The sequence below is a fragment of the Xiphophorus couchianus genome, chromosome 19 (genome assembly GCF_001444195.1).
Source record: "Xiphophorus couchianus chromosome 19, X_couchianus-1.0, whole genome shotgun sequence".
Lineage (NCBI taxonomy): Eukaryota > Metazoa > Chordata > Actinopteri > Cyprinodontiformes > Poeciliidae > Xiphophorus > Xiphophorus couchianus.
The window spans coordinates 3,942,490-3,958,176 of NC_040246.1; the positions used below are offsets into that span (position 1 = coordinate 3,942,490).

Genomic DNA, 15,687 nt, shown 5'->3' on the forward strand with positions numbered 1-15,687 from the left:
TAAAAAGTAGAAAAATATTTGGAATATTGAAGCAAAAAAAACAAAAAAACATTTAATATTCTAATAAAAATGAAAGAGACAACAGGATAAGAATATATTCAGGCATTTCAGAGTCGTTCCCAGGAATTATACCAACTTTTTTTTTTTATAATTTCATGCATGTAGTAGAAGAAAGAGAGTACAGACCACTGGCAAATCCAGACATGAGGCCAAAAATAATCATATATATAAAAATACAATATGAACCTTGTCAGAAATATAATTTAACATCAGCACACAGCCAAAAAAACCCAACCTAGAATCAAAAATGCAGTTTTGAATTCACAGAACAATTTACCATATACACCTCAAAAGAAAAAAAAACAAAAACGTTTTGATCCCATCACCAGATTCAAGACAGAGAAGATTTATGGTTTAAACAAACCAAAAACAAAACAGTGTGTAAGGTTCAAAGTGCAGATATTTTGTGAAAATGGTAACGTATTCACCTGACTGCATTTGGACACATAACATTCCTGTTGTGGTGATGGCTCACTTCAAAATGGCGCTGCTGCAGCAAATTACCTTCAACACCTCCAGGAGCTTCTTATTTGAGTTTGAATAATAAAGTCACATTTCCAATAAAGCAGTTACCTTTTGGTTACATGATTAACTACAAGTGCCCGATAATAAACTTTGCAGATTACTAGTTTAGAGAATCAGAAGGAGCCATGAGGCAGTTTCCTTTACTTAATTAAAAATACTAAAGAGAAAGTGTGCCTCTGGCTCCCCCTGCAGGCCAGTTTTCGAAGTGTCTCCCTGAGACCAGATAAAAACTTCCCAACTGCTTCTCTCCAAACTACGGCCTTTCAGCGCAAACTACGGCGTTGCTGCTAAATAATGAAGAGACACAGAACGGTGACGGATAAACGTTTTTAAACGAGTTACAATTTCAGAACCACGAACATTTTTCATCACGTCTTTCTAGCCGGGTGAGCGCAGTTTTAATTTGTAGAGCAGCCCAACCTTTCAACCCAGCTGGTGCTGCACCCTGGTGGCCAGGAGGCTAAAGGACAACTCCAGCAATTTTATCTTTCATCTTCAAAAAAAGAAAAAGAAAACAGAAGAAGAATTTGGATGTTTGGGAACATTTCTGGTCACAAAAGCCAGCTATGAGTAGCATGCATGATTGCTCATTGGCAGGATGAGCTGGCAGCGTGGCTAGCTGGTAACCAGCCCCTAAATTTTATACCTTTATTGTCCATTTTTACTTAAGACTACACATCAAAATGAAAATAAATACATGTTATCGATACCGCTTTATTTCTGTGAAACTGTAGTATTTCCTCTCAAGGTCATCATATCGTGATAATCTCATACGGGCCCATGAGTAACACTGATGACCTCACCAAGCCACAGCTGGGCAGAATAAATAGTGTAAACGCCTTTTAAGCCGGCTAATTAAAGTTTACCTAATAAAAAGGTGGAAGTAGCTAGCTGCAGGCATTGTGGCTTTCTGTGCAAGTTATATAAATCACCAGATTGAGTGAAGAAAGAAAAAAAAAGCTTAAAAACCATCCAACTCTCACATGAAGTTGATTAGAAAAGACGTTTGAAGTACAGATAACCCAACATGAACAGAAAAACACCGGATGTGTCAACCCAAAAGTCATCAGGTCACTTATTCCTATGTTAATATTTACAGGAAGACAAGTGGTTGGCCTCAAATAGTATGAATAATCTGAATTAGCCTATTAAATATATGTATATATATATATGTATAAAAATAAAACAGTCCACATATAGGAATCCTGAGCGGAGACGTTTTCAGACCAATATGGCAACTTTTACACTAACCTGTGAGTTTAAAGTGCACAAAAAAAAACAAACAAAAAAAACAACAACTGTTTTTTGAGAGATCAGTGGTTTTGATCTGCAAGGCTTTGTCATTAAAAAAGAAAAGAAAAACAAAACATGGCAATACCATTATGAAGCATGATTCATGTAAACAAAAAGGCCCGATACGTTTCCTGTGCGTCGGTTTGAACACCAGCAGCTGGTGAGACCTCAAGTTCACACAAAGTCCCAAAACAATGAAAAGTAATAATAACAATAATGAGAAGCTCGTCTTCTTAAAGACTCACTCATCCGTGGATATAGTCACTCATTCCATCCTCGACAGGTCCATGTCGGGCCTCTGTGGGGTTCGAGGTGCCGTTGGACGCCTGAGGCTGAATCACAATCGGTGCGTTCTCACCTGCAACACCTGCAAAAAAAACGACACAAAGAAACAAACTGTTTGTTTCCAACAGTCAAGGTATCTGCAGATCGGAGCGCTGAATGCCACAGACGTGATTTTATGCCAGAGGAAGTTAAGCTTGAAGATTTGTGATTAGATGCTTGAAAGTTGCATGCATATACGCACAGACTGATTACGATAATGGTGAGATTTTCTTAATTGAACAACATCTTTGATTGATGACCCTATAAAGCCAGCCATGCTGCACTCATCTGATGAGGAAGGAATGTTCCTTTTTTTTTAATAACTGGGCGTATTAAATAAAAACAAATTGTCATATTGAAACTATGAGGGCTTTACCTGAAGCCTCCCAAACTCGTCCGAAAGTCAGATCTATGCTCTCCGTTCCCACAATCAGAATAAAAAATAAAAATGGAGCTGCATAAAGCTCGGTTTTCTGATTACCAGTCATTGTGAGGGAACTATGCAGCACACGCACATTTTCTGACAGTTAAAAAAAAAAATTTCTTCTTTTTTTAATTGCATGTAATTTTGAGAGAAGCTGAATTTTGGGTTTTCATTAGCTGTAAAATAAAATTAAAATGAGCAAAAATGAACACTTCTAATAAATGTTTGCGTGGAAAAAATGCAAATACAGGATGAAGCTGGATGAGTGCAATTCCAGTTTCTTGCTGCCACATGTTGATGCGCCCCTAAGCAAGTCACTTCACTGCAAGTTACCTTCCAGTTTCCATATATAATACAATGGAAATGAAACAAAGAAAATAACACCAAGATACCAAAGCATAACGCAATACAGCTGAGGACGGAGTGTAAGCAGCAGAAGCGTCTAAACTGTCGAACTTTGAACTTTAAAAACAGGAGGAAGGCGATCTGCAGCGTTTATTGCCATAATTACAAAAAAAAACAATAATAATGTGAAAAGTCTTAGTCATCTTTTTGGGAACACACTCCCCACTGCGCTTGACCTTGATAAAAACGTCTCAAGTTTACCCCTCATCATCCGTTTCCGCATGAATCAGACATGAATCAATTCATCTTTCTGGTTCTTTTCATTTGCAGATTAAACATCGGCCGATTCTACATTTTATCTTGATCAGCGAAAACCAAAAACCAAACCAAAACCTCTGGCAGCTCATCAAGACGTTTTCTGAAGCGCCTCGACCAGTCGCTCGTTATCTGACATGGAAGCAGCACAAACCGGATCTGCAGCGTCACATTTGGCGCTGCGGTGCCCTTTGCTTTATGGTGGACCATAAACATAAACAAAACAGGAATCCTTATTTGGCTTTGACTAGCGACATTCACAAAGCTTTGACAAAGTATTGAAACATCTTGGGAGGTTTTCATACAACTGACCAACACAAAGCAGTCCAGACCCTTTTACTCTGAACGTCACAACACGTCTGCTGGTCGGCAATAACATTTACGTGACAATGCGGGGTCAAAATACTATTGCAGGGAATATAATTTGTGCTCTTCTTCCACCGTTTTCTTTTTATATAAGCATTGTGACCCATAAGGCATAAAATCAACATGAAAACAGGCAGAAAACAGCTCAGCCGGTTGAATCAAGCAGCAGGGAGCCGATGGGAGATCAAGGTTACCTGAGGAGGAACGACAGTTACCTGAGGTCTGAGAGGAGCTGGGCTGAATAACTATTACATGGCCTGGTGCTGGAAAACACAATTTAGTATTATAAAAACATTTTAAAAACACACAAAGTGTCCAAATTTTTAAAAAGACAAAAAAAAAAAATCCTTCATTGAATAGGAAAATTTCTTTTTTTTTTTCTTGCTAATGTTTGACGATTTAACAACGCAAACCCAAACACATGCTCATTGTTAAAAATTATATTTCATGATTTAATATCGTAAAGTAGCATTACAATCCAACCATAAAACTCCATTGATTTAAAACGTCCAAAGTGAGAGGTGGCGTGTTTCCATCCTTCACAGCACAACGTCAATCAAATCCCCAGAAACGAACCCGGCAGTCCCTCACCTTCTTCCTGCTCTCTAAGCTCCGCCTCCAGGTCTTCCGGGTCGATAATGGGATGCTCTTCCTCCTCTCCGGCTTTGCACTTCCCGCAGCAGAAGCAGCAGCAGCAGAAGCAGCAGCAGCAGGTCAAGATGGAGCAGCAGCAAAACAGGGTCTGAAAGACATGAACGTTAGACGTACTCAAAACAGCGAAACGTCCCCGCTCCGTAAAATCCTCTGGTTTGTTCCTTCGCGGCCACGCCTCACCTTGAACCAGCACTTTGACATGAGGAAATAATATTGGACGCCGTCTTCACCAAACTGCTCGGCCACGGAGAGGCCCATGGAGCCATACTCGTCGTAGATTTTACGCTTGTTCTCGTCGTTGAGGATGGCGTTGGCGTTGTTGATCTCCTTGAACTTCTCCGCGGCGGCTGGGTTGTCCGGGTTCTTGTCAGGGTGGTACTTCAATGCCAATTTCCTGAAGGAACGTTAGAATTATGATTTAGGTGGCGTGAAACACAAGTGGCCTTGGATCAGCATAACTGAATTGCAGCCATAAAAGTTTCCACCGGCAGCACAAGCAGCAGCTAACTTATCAAACGGTTCCAACAAGAAGGATTAAGACGACTGGGACTTTAACCAGTTCAGTCCGTCTCTCATGACATCTGAAGCTATGCTTTCTTTTTGATAACGTAAAGACAAACTCAGCACACTATTTATCTGTGAAAGAGTTAAATAGCTGAAATTAATGAAGGATGGCTGGTGGAGCCACAAAACACAAAGAAAAAAAAAAAGAATCCAGGTTGTGAATTAACCAGCTGCCAATCATTCACCAAACGGCTGCTAAGAATAGATTAATTATTTTTTTTAAAATTGGTTAGTTCTGCAGCAAGTCTTGCCAGCTTTAGCAGAATGATCTAAAAAAAATAGAAAGAAAGTGTGCATTGTTAAACTTAGTGTTAAGATACATACGTTATAGTCTTTTCTTTTCAGATTTGTGGGTAAGATGTCACCACTGTTATAGTGAAATTACATCTGTGAATCAATCAGTCCCTTTCATATCCATTTGTGGTCCATTGTTTGCTTCCTACTTCCCTTTTACACACGTGAATAAATAATTTTGTTCTCCATCCACTGTGCATCACTTTCTTTGTCTTTTTCCAGTCAAATATTTTCCTTAAATCTAAAAGATGAATGCCACTTTTTATCTTTTAATGACACACAGGCTTCGTATTCAAGACGACCTGCATTAAAGATTAAAATGACATAGCTCAAATCTCACTTCTAATCTCATTTTATGAGAAATATTTCTTTTTACAGGCCATTGGACCACATGACTCCAATGAAATATGAGTAACTATGATCACAGATCAAACCAAAATGACTGAGTAATATCCTGCAGGTAGATGTTATTTACTAAGCCACATTATTCTAAAAAAAAAACCCAAAACAAAACTGTAATATTGCAGAAAAGTTTAACAAATATTTTCAGAAAGTGCAACTTTGAATATACTTCTAAAAAGCCTGAAATTTCAGCTTAAAATGTTATCTAAATGATCTTACTAGGATTATCACAATACGAACAAAACTTGACACTCAAAACCATTATTAATAACGCGTTGCAACATTTTTTGAAGGCACAGTGTGCTTTCTTAAGAGCCAAAAATATTATTAATTACAATATGACACATTTTAACATCTTTAATTATTCTCACACCAATGAATCATGGCAACCTGACAATGGCAGCAATTCATTTATGAAACTTGTAAGTGAATCAGCTAGTTGTAACAAATTGCAAATTATTAAGCACCCTATTAGCCACGTCAATTACGGGCAATCTGCAAACATTAATAACTAGCGAATAGTAAACTTACCTATAAGCCCTTTTGATCTCGTCGGGGGTCGCGCCTTTCTCCAAACCCAGGGCCCCGTACAAGCTTTCTCCGGCCCTGGACATTTTTCTCTGAGGCACGTTCGGGTCCTCCATGGTTTAATAAACGCTGGCTGTGACAGAAACGCCAACAAATGCGACATTTACCAACAAACACGGGCTGTAATTTCAAACCACAGGTGAGGAAAGTCAGAAAACGGAAACTGCGTCGCGACGAACGGCGAGAGTCCTCCGAGTCCTGACGGCACCTTTGCACACGCCGACTGCGATTGAACAAGTTCGGAGAACATTATTCTGACTCGAGTGTTGTAAAGGCTTATGTCACTTCTTGGTAAACCATGTGAGCGTCAACTCAGCCCCACAACATTACCGGTAAATGTCACAGGACGAACAAAGTGAAACCTACCGACGTGATTGGAGTGATTAATGTCCCAGACGTCCGTCGAAACATAGAGTCCGACAAAAACTTTAGCAACTAGTTAGCAACTTTCTGACTGAACCTCCGAAAAGGGCCCGGAAGATTTGAGGCAGAAATGAACTCTGGGTAAAAAGTGGGGGCAAAAAAAACAGAGTCATAAAAAGGGAGAGGGAGGTTCCTGCACGAAACGCCCAGTGCGAAATACGCCGTCACGTGCCGGCGTGGTCTCAAAACAGCTGTAAAGCTGTAATCTAGATCGTACCTGACTTAATCAGGAGGTGAATATATTTGGTATGTGAAATACAATGATAGCGAAACTCATAAAGCAACATTTTATTCCCTACAGAGCCACGACAACATGCCAAGCACACATGGCATGTTTTATTCTTTAGTTGGAACCTTATAATGAAGATTAATGACACTTAGTTTGTAATGTAAATAAAAGGACAATAATATATTTAAGTTGAGCCACGTTGTAAATACAGTGTTGCTTATCTAAACTAATACATTTACAATTGGAAAACTGCTTCTGCTATTTACAGGTTATTTTTGTGTTCATTATGGTGAATCATGTAATTGAGCTGTTGCCAACGCATTTGTCACATTATCCATCTGATTTTATATGGCATTTACCTTTTGTTAAGGTTATTACCAGAGACAAAGCTTGCTCTTTTTAAAGTCAAATTGGATTGAAAGTAAAATGGTTCTCTTCCAACGTGTTTCCTGTGCTTGTTAACTAGGGATTGCTCTAAACCACAAGTGTCAAACTCCAGTCCTCGAGGGCCGCAGTCCTGCAACTTTTAGATGTGCCTCTGCTGCACCACCTGAATAGAATAATTAGATCATTAAGGCTCTGGAGAACTGATCTACACAAGGAGGAGGTCATTAAGTCATTTCATTCCAGTGTTTTGTACCTGTGGCACATCTAAAAACTGCAGGACATGCGGCCCTTGTTTTATTCATTTTTACATTTTGTAAAACATAAAGATGTTTTTAAAACTGGGTGTGCAAAGGCACAGATATATTTAGTCTGTTTTTGTTCTTTGCTTTTTTTTTCTTTTCTTTAGTTTTTAGATTGCATAACTTATTATAGACTTTATATTCTACGTGCAGATTTCAACAAACCAATATTAAGCAGTAAGTGTCAGGTAACCCTCCTTTGCAGAGTAAATGACCCAGCAGAAAACCACATTTAGACCATTTTATTATTGATTGAACCATATCTCAGCACTGCATAATTAATTAACTCTGGCCAAACAAGCACGTCACAGCTGTGTTTCAATCAAGGAGTCTCCTCACTTTGTGGAGTCACAGTAACAACAATTTTTCCCATGTTTCTGTTTGCTTCCATGTGTCTGTGAGCCTCCGCGATGTCCTCCAGCTTATATGTGCTGTCGATCACTGGCCTCAAGGTGGCAGGCTGCTCTGAGAAACATGGCAACGCCCTGTCCGCAAAGGCTCTGACCAGGTCCGCCTTGTACTGTGGAGGAAGCATACGCATAAATTATATTATCGTGACTTGCACAGGAAGTGTTTCAAGTGCAACACCCAAAGTTCGCACATTTCGGAACATCGGACACCAGGAGGAGAGAGGAAGAACGAAACTTTCACCCTTGCGCAACAGATGTGGTTGCAGTGCAAGGAATGAAAAGAGCAGCTGAGACGTTTCTCACCTGAAGGCTGCGAGAGCGGAGGAGGCTGCAGAGTAAGCGGCCTCGCTTGGACAGCATCCTGCCCAGCAGGTCTCCCTCCACTGCCCTGCCTCCCATGGTGCCGTACAGCACCCATCTGCCGTCCACTGCCAGGGAGCTCACGTTCTTCTCCCAGTTACTCCCACCGATGCAGTCGAGGATCACATCCGCCCCTTTTCCTGCCAAATTACCACAAGATACGACACTACTAGGGATGGAAGTTACCGATTAATGAGTTAATCTAATGCTGGTTGATCTTATCGATCGACTGACGATTAATCGAGGAGCGGCCATTAAGAAATATGTGCAACGCTTCATCATCCGGAGATGTGCTCATATGTTGTCTTTGAGGAGGTGAAGTGCGTTAACCCACGACAGCCCTCAAAACTGGCATTGTGACTTTTTCCATCACATCTTTGCCACAGCGTATTAGGGCGGCCATTGTAGACAGAAAAAAAAGAGGAGCAAATTTCTGCTAAAAAAAAAAATTTCTGAAACTTTGAGATGAATCTCGGAAATTTTCTAGAAATGTTTGAGTTTAAAATGTTGAATATCTTCAACTTTTTTGGTGTAAATTTACTCCTCCTTTTTATTCTACCTACAATACAATTTATTCCTAATGCTTTGTACATCTTTCCCTTCGTAGTAGTAACAAATCAAACATTTTTGAATAAGAAGTTGGCGCTGCTCCGTCATACAGCTCGTCTGAATGAGCGTTAAGCCGATAACTCAAGGAGCTTATTGAGAGTTTATATTTCAAAACAGAACCGCACAAAGTGCATTTTACATCCCACTCCAGACTCTGGACCTCCGCGATGGTCCAGAGTCTGGACCATTTCTCTTTCCCCTTTCTGGTATGGCCCCGCCATCTTTGTTTCTATATCAACTGGCTCCGCTTAAGGACGACCAGCAGCGCCCTCTACTAAATGACGGCCAAACTACAACACTAAAAGACAGTCGAAGCGGATGTTATTAGCTAATCGGTTGGAACTCATTTTAATCAAATAAACAATTAAATTTACAATTAATCAAAGGTTGATTAATTTATTTGCATCAAATTGATGACAAATTAAAACATGAGGAAATGTACATTATACTGGAAAACAACTCTGCCAGACTTTAAGAGCCGTTTGCAGAGCGTCACATTTACCTCCTGTGAAGTCATGGACTCCCTGAACAAAGCTCTCCTCCTTGTAGTTGTATCCAGCCGCTGCGCCCAGCTTCTCCGCCAGCCGCAGCTTCTCTCGGCTCCCCGCTGTCACCACGGGAACCGCGCCGAACAGACGGGCCAGCTGGACGGCAGCCGTTCCCACACCGCTGGCTCCGGCGTGAACCAGCACCACTTCACCCTGCTTCACCTGCGCTGCGGTGGCAAACAAAATATGGGACGAGCGGAAATGAAAAATTATTTATTTATTTTTTTGTTTTTTAGTAACTCATTCAAAAGGCATGAAATTACAAGCTGGGTATATCAACTCCAAGAACACAAAATCTTACAGAGTAATTTTGGTCTACTTTCAAGTGCAAGTGTTTTAGTACTTAACACTATTTCACTTGTAACAAAGGAAAAAATGTCTTGTTATAAGTGAAACAATCTAGTTTCTTTTATTAAAAAAAACTAGCACGTTTTTCAGCAAAAAGTACCAATATTAAGGATTTATTGACTTAAGAAAACGCTCCTAAATCTCACAAAAAAAGTTAGTTGTATGATATTTGCACTAGAAACTAGACCAACTTGGTAAGATTTTGTGTTTTTGCAGAGTATTTACAGTATTTGGTAAAGGCACCCAAGCTCTGATCAGAAGCTTTTCTCATTTTGTGATGTTAAATCCTCAAACTTAGCTATATTTTCTCCTGATTTTATGTGTGAGACCAACTCAACATAGTGCACGATTCAAAGTTATGTACTTCCAGCAGAACAACCGTAGACCCAGAGCTGTTTATTGGTTTTGATCCAAAAGTATGAGTTAGAATAGTCTAGTTAAAGTCCTGGCCACTTACTTCGTGTTGGTTTTTTACACTGAAGTGGTGAAAAAGTTCAATAACTGAAGTATGAATATTTTTTGTAAGGTACTGTGCAGTCCGTGTGTCGGCCCTCGTTATCTAATCATATCACCTCAGCATTCTACTGTCATCATCAGCGTACCTATGAAAACCAGCAGCTGAAAAGCGGTGAGCCAAGCCTCCGGGATGGCAGCGGCCTGGCAGAACGTGAGGTTGTCGGGCGCCGGCATTAAAAGTTCCTCGGGAACAGAAACATATTCAGCATATCCTCCTCCAGCCAGCAGAGCCATCACCCTGTCGTCTGGTTTCCAGTTCCCCTTCAGGCTTGGACCCAGACCGTCCACCGTTCCAGCGACCTCCAGACCGATTATGTCGCTCTCACCCGCAGGAGGAGGATACAAACCTCTTCTCTGCAAAAGAAAAACACGATACGTTTCTAAAATCCCCTTCGATCCAAACCACAGATTCCTGCTCTTGAACGTGCATCTAATTTGGCTAAACCTGTAACAAGTCGGCCCTGTTGAGGGCAGCTGCGTGGACTTTAATCAGGACCTCTCCGTCTTTAGGTGTAGGTCTGGGGATGGAGCGCAGCACCAGACTCTCTGGTCCTCAACACAAACTGCCCGCATCATCTTCGCAAAGCTCGAGCAACTCTTACTCCAGCTCTACAAAATACAGCAAACAAGCAATTCAATTAGACGTGATAGTTAGGTTTTAACTTTTACACAGATCCTTCATCTATGTATATATTTGCATAATAATTGTTACAGATTTTCATCCACTTACTGTGTTGCAGGTTTTTCTTAGCATAGAAATCCCAGTTTGAAGAATGTGAGGCATTTTATAATCTCGGGATGGCTAACGTAATTTGATCAAAGTAATAACAAAGTGTTGAAAAAAAAAATATTAAGAGATAAAATGAACATTAAAAATGACATGCAGTCAAATTATATAAAAACGTTAACAGACGCTTGATTTAGAAGAGAAAAGTGATCAACTGAAAGTGAGAATTGAAATGGCAGCCGCTTTTAGCAGCCTGATGAATAAAAGGGGAGATGCGTGAGTATTTTTCGGACGCTTCTGCTTCCCGTAGCGTAAAGTAAGCAGTGCGGATGGCAAAGACAGCGAATAACGAAGCTATAAAGCAGAAGAAAGAAGCAAGAACGGAATGAACAAAAGGTAGAAACGCAGAAGAGAAACAACAACAACAACAAAAAAACTGTAGTAATTTAGTTTTGAAATGACACGGTCACTACAGGTTAATAGGCATTGCGCATGCGCTGAAATATCAACACTTTCTTTCAAGTGGTTTTGATTGAAGCAATGTAGCTGACAACTCTGGCTTAGTAACTTGTGTTACCGACGCGATGTGAGCGGCGAAACGTACAGATAATTCCGGCATAATCCATGCAAATCAACCCGAAGCTGATTATTTCTGCGTTGAGGCAAAGAACAACTAAATACTGAACTCACCAAGCAGCGATGGAAATAGTTAATTCGCCCTGAAGAGGCTCTTTCGGGAAGTTTTGCAGCGCCATGTTTGAGCTGGAGTCCAGTTCGGCGCAGGAAGGACCACCCTCCACCAGAGGGCGGCAGGGTAACTAACCTACCCTCATAGGCGTTAAAGGAACATTTCAACAAAATGGAGCTTTCTTCCTTGAATAGGTGGTTCGTACATATTTTAGGAAGGATATTGGGGGGTGAAAAATCTAATCTAATAATAGATAATCCTACTGTATGGTTTCTAAAGGTAAAGATGAAAAACAAAATTGAAGAGTTATATAAATATGTTAATTTTAAATTAACATATTTAAAACACAAACATACCCATATTTCCAATATTTCTTAGTTATTCATAACCCTCAAACTTTTTCACATTTTGTCCCATAGCAACAACAAACTTCTCTGTGTTTTATTTTGATTCTATACAGTGAATTATCATGTTAGATATTATTGTGAAGTAAGGACCTTTCCAACCTCAAAGACTTGGAGCTCGTCTCTAAATATAAATGATCAAAATAGCAGTGTTAAAATGCAAAAAGCTTGTCAGTGATAATAAATAGGGTTGATAATGATTGTTATATTGATTATTGACAAGAGTATAAAGAAATATCTTAATCCCATGTTCAATAAAATGTAACTAAAAGCATTTTTTTTTAAAGTGATACTTTCACATTGATTGATCCTCATTTGAGAACTTCCAACCTGTTTTTTTTTTTTTTTAAGATCAGAAACAAATTTTTGTTGTTGAACAAAGTTATGCTTTTTCTAAGTCTTCCGGAGCTGTGAATATTTTTGCACTTCACTGTTTATTAGGTGAATTGCATTGTTAACTTCATTTAGCTGAATATTAATGGCTGAGAGGTTGAGGTAAAAACTAGCTTCATTGGTTTTTCTGGCAGCTGAAATCCCCTCTGTTGCCGAGAAACATCTAAAAGGAAGATATCACATCCTCCTTGTGACGTCATAAATGCGTGGAACATCTGTTTATGACATCACAGCTATTGGATGTATCTCCCAGAATTATGTCATTCTGTCTGATTCAGTTACGCAAGGAGCAAGTTTCACTTCTGTGATCCCAAAATACGTCTAAGTATTTGGAAGGAGCTGAGATGACCGTTTAAATTATCAGAATATAAACGCTGGAAACATGGTAAAGCAAAGTAGCTACAGTCTGAGCAAAGACTGGAAAATGAGAGGAAGCAACCCCAATGATTTGTGGGCACGGCGTAAAAACCTCAGGTATGACATCCTCGCTCGATACAGAGGAATCACAAAGTTGATTACCGAGGAGGAAGGTCAGCTGTTTGAAATGGCTGACATTGTCTCAAGTCAGCTAAATATGGCTGCGATATTAAAGCAGTTCAATAAGATTGCAAGCGTCAGAATCCGGCACAGAGACCCGGCTGCCATTCCCAGCAAGGATTCGTCTGGTTTGTGGGCTTTGCGTAAAAAATTCAGGGATGAACTACTTGCACGTTTTAGGAAGGTTCCCAAGTCAGTGATGGAAGACGAATCCATGGACTGCACTGAGGAGACACTAGTGGACAGAAAACTGGTAAGTTTGCAGTCTCAGAAAAGTCAAGCTGGGACCCCCTGCAGGGATTTTTCTGACTTGTCGAAAAGACAGGAACCACACTGGTCCAGAATGGCTGCTTCAAAGCAACAGAATTATGGAAGCAACTCTATGAAAAGGTCCAACACCAGATTCAGTGGTGGGCATCAAAGAAATGAAGGATTCAACAGCGAAAAGAGTTTCCCCCAGGTACAAACTCAGAGAAAGTATCCTGAGAAGATTAGGGTCACTGCTCCGCTCCATGCAGAGGATAGTAGACCCAACTTCAGACAACTACAAATTACAAACTTTTATCAACGCAATCCTGGCAACGACTTTGCAAATGGCCACAGTAACCACTACAAAAGGCCGCCGTTGAACCAAAGACAATTTCCACAGCAGGAACAGAAAGGACATTATCACTCATGGAACCAGACAAGGTCCAGAGGGAATATGTTGCAGTCAAGAGACCAAGGGTCCAACAGCGTTCATGGTCCACAAAGGTTTGGAGGACAAAGTGTAAACAGGATTGTCCAAAATTTTAGGACATTAGAAGTCGAAAGAAGAAATCTTTCAGCTCAGTCTAACAACAGAAATGGCACAGACAGGTTCTTTGAGTTCCAAAGTTTCAGTGCACAACAAGAACATTGGAAAAATCAAAACTGTGGAAGGTATTATTGAGCTCTGTTGAAAATATAAACAAGATAAAAAACTGAATTAAGGGCATGCCGTTATAGCGCGACCCATGTTTGGAGGCCTTGAGTCCTCGACGCGGCCGTCGCGGGTTTGACTCCCGGACCCGGCAACATTTGCCGCATGTCTTCTCCCTCTCCTTCCACCTTTCCTGTCAGCCTACTTTCAAAAAATAAGGGACACTAGAGCCCACAAAAAGGCCTCCTGGCGGGGTACAAAAAATATATAAAAACAAAACATTAACAAAAAAAAGCACAGATGTTCAGATCTTTTTGAAAACCGTTTTTTTTTCTCGCCATTTTATGTTTTACTTGAAAAACCAAACACAAAATATATAAAAACAACAAGAAAAAAAGGCTAAGTTTAAAATTTTTATTGTCGCTTTCTCTTAAAAATATCCTCTCCTTTATCTAAAAAATTTGCAGTTTATGTTTTTATCTTCTAAAATTTTTATTTTTCTTACTTTACCTTTGAAACCACTATTTAGTTTCAATAAATGACAAAATAATTGGATTTACCTCTGTTGCTGAAAAACATCAAACAACTATTGTTGTTTTTCAGCAACATCTCACAAAGGCATTTGGGCCTATGACGTCACAGAGATCTATGAGGTCACAGAGGCCTATGACGTCACAGAGATCTATGAGGTCACAGAGGCCTATGACGTCATAGAGATCTATGAGGTCACAGAGGCCTATGACGTCACAGAGATCTATGAGGTCACAGAGATCTATGACGTCACAGAGGCCTATGACGTCACAGAGATCTATGAGGTCACAGAGGCCTATGACGTCACAGAGATCTATGAGGTCACAGAGGCCTATGACTTCACAGAGATCTATGAGGTCACAGAGATCTATGAGGTCACAGAGGTCTATGACGTCACAGAGATCTATGAGGTCACAGAGGTCTATGACGTCACAGAGATCTATGAGGTCACAGAGCTCTATGAGGTTACAGAGATCTATGAGGTCACAGAGGCCTCTGACGTCACAGAGATCTATGAGGTCAGAGGCCTATGAAGTCACAGAGGCCTATAAGGTCACAGAGGTCCGTGACTTCACAGAGGCTTATAACCTTTGTATCTTGTGCCTATGAAGTGTTGGGACATTTGTAGCCCATATGTTGGAGTACCTTTTGTATAGTGGTTCTCAGTCCACCCCTTGTGAAGCTTACCCAAATCCTTTAAAGCAGGGATGTCAAACTCTAATCCTCAAGAGCCGCTGTCCTGCAACTTTTAGATGAGCCTCCGCTGCACCACAGCTGAATAATTAGCTCTGGAGAACTGATCTGCACAAGGAGGAGGTAATTAAGTAATTTCATTCCAGTGTTTTGTACCTGTGGCACATCTAAAAACTGCAGGACAGCGGCCCTTGAGGACTGGAGTTTGACACGTGCTTTAATGGATTTTGCTTCGAAGTCTGGTCAAGATTATCTGTAACCTATTTCATCACTTATCCCTGTTTCTTAACTTTCTATGAATATGTTTTTATTATCATTATTTTTTTTTACAATATTCTCATTTTCAGAGACAAAACTTGGGCGTTCTCTATCTATAAACCATAATCAAAAAACTACAAGACGACTTGATATTTTTCACCGACTCTCACTTCAGTCATGTAATGTGATTTTCGTTGATATTTGCTGACATAAGATGCAGGGTGTTTACGTCACATTTACTGTGAGTACAAAATTAGCATTTCAAATGTTTA

General features: G+C 40.2%; 2 protein-coding genes across 7 annotated transcripts; both read right to left on the reverse strand.

Annotated features, from left to right (window-relative positions):
* Positions 1–147: 147 nt before the first annotated feature.
* dnajc5gb (DnaJ (Hsp40) homolog, subfamily C, member 5 gamma b) lies at positions 148–6,666 on the reverse strand. 6 transcript variants are annotated; one of them, XM_027999972.1, is made up of 6 exons: positions 6,521–6,666; positions 6,098–6,227; positions 4,487–4,700; positions 4,244–4,394; positions 3,847–3,915; positions 148–2,236 (listed from the first exon to the last, which is right to left on the reverse strand). In XM_027999972.1, the coding sequence occupies exons 2-6, from the start codon at positions 6,208–6,210 to the stop codon at positions 2,124–2,126; spliced, it is 660 nt and encodes a 219-aa protein (XP_027855773.1). In that variant the 5' UTR covers positions 6,211–6,227; positions 6,521–6,666; the 3' UTR covers positions 148–2,123. The 6 variants fall into 6 exon arrangements, with proteins under 6 accessions (XP_027855773.1, XP_027855774.1, XP_027855775.1 ...); XM_027999973.1 differs by having other exon boundaries at positions 148–2,245; positions 3,868–3,915; positions 6,521–6,665; XM_027999974.1 differs by having other exon boundaries at positions 3,868–3,915; positions 6,521–6,664.
* A 1,052-nt stretch (positions 6,667–7,718) lies between these two features.
* On the reverse strand, positions 7,719–11,434 carry tp53i3 (tumor protein p53 inducible protein 3). The gene is given in 7 exon segments (XM_028001531.1): positions 7,719–8,012; positions 8,206–8,402; positions 9,374–9,586; positions 10,370–10,637; positions 10,729–10,838; positions 10,841–10,892; positions 11,014–11,434. Coding segments are annotated over 7 exon segments (1,092 nt in total). The 5' UTR covers positions 11,068–11,434; the 3' UTR covers positions 7,719–7,814.
* Between the last annotated feature and the right edge of the window lie 4,253 nt (positions 11,435–15,687).

Coding starts and splice junctions, on each gene's coding strand:
- dnajc5gb (XM_027999971.1), bottom strand. CDS start 6,210: ATGGAGGACCCGAACGTGCCTCAGAGAAAAATGTCCAGGGCCGGAGAA. Junction 4,701..6,097: donor GAGATCAAAAGGGCTTATAG/GTAAGTTTACTA, acceptor ACGTTCCTTCAG/GAAATTGGCATTGAAGTACC. Junction 3,916..4,243: donor GCTTAGAGAGCAGGAAGAAG/GTGAGGGACTGC, acceptor TGTGTTTTCCAG/CACCAGGCCATGTAATAGTT.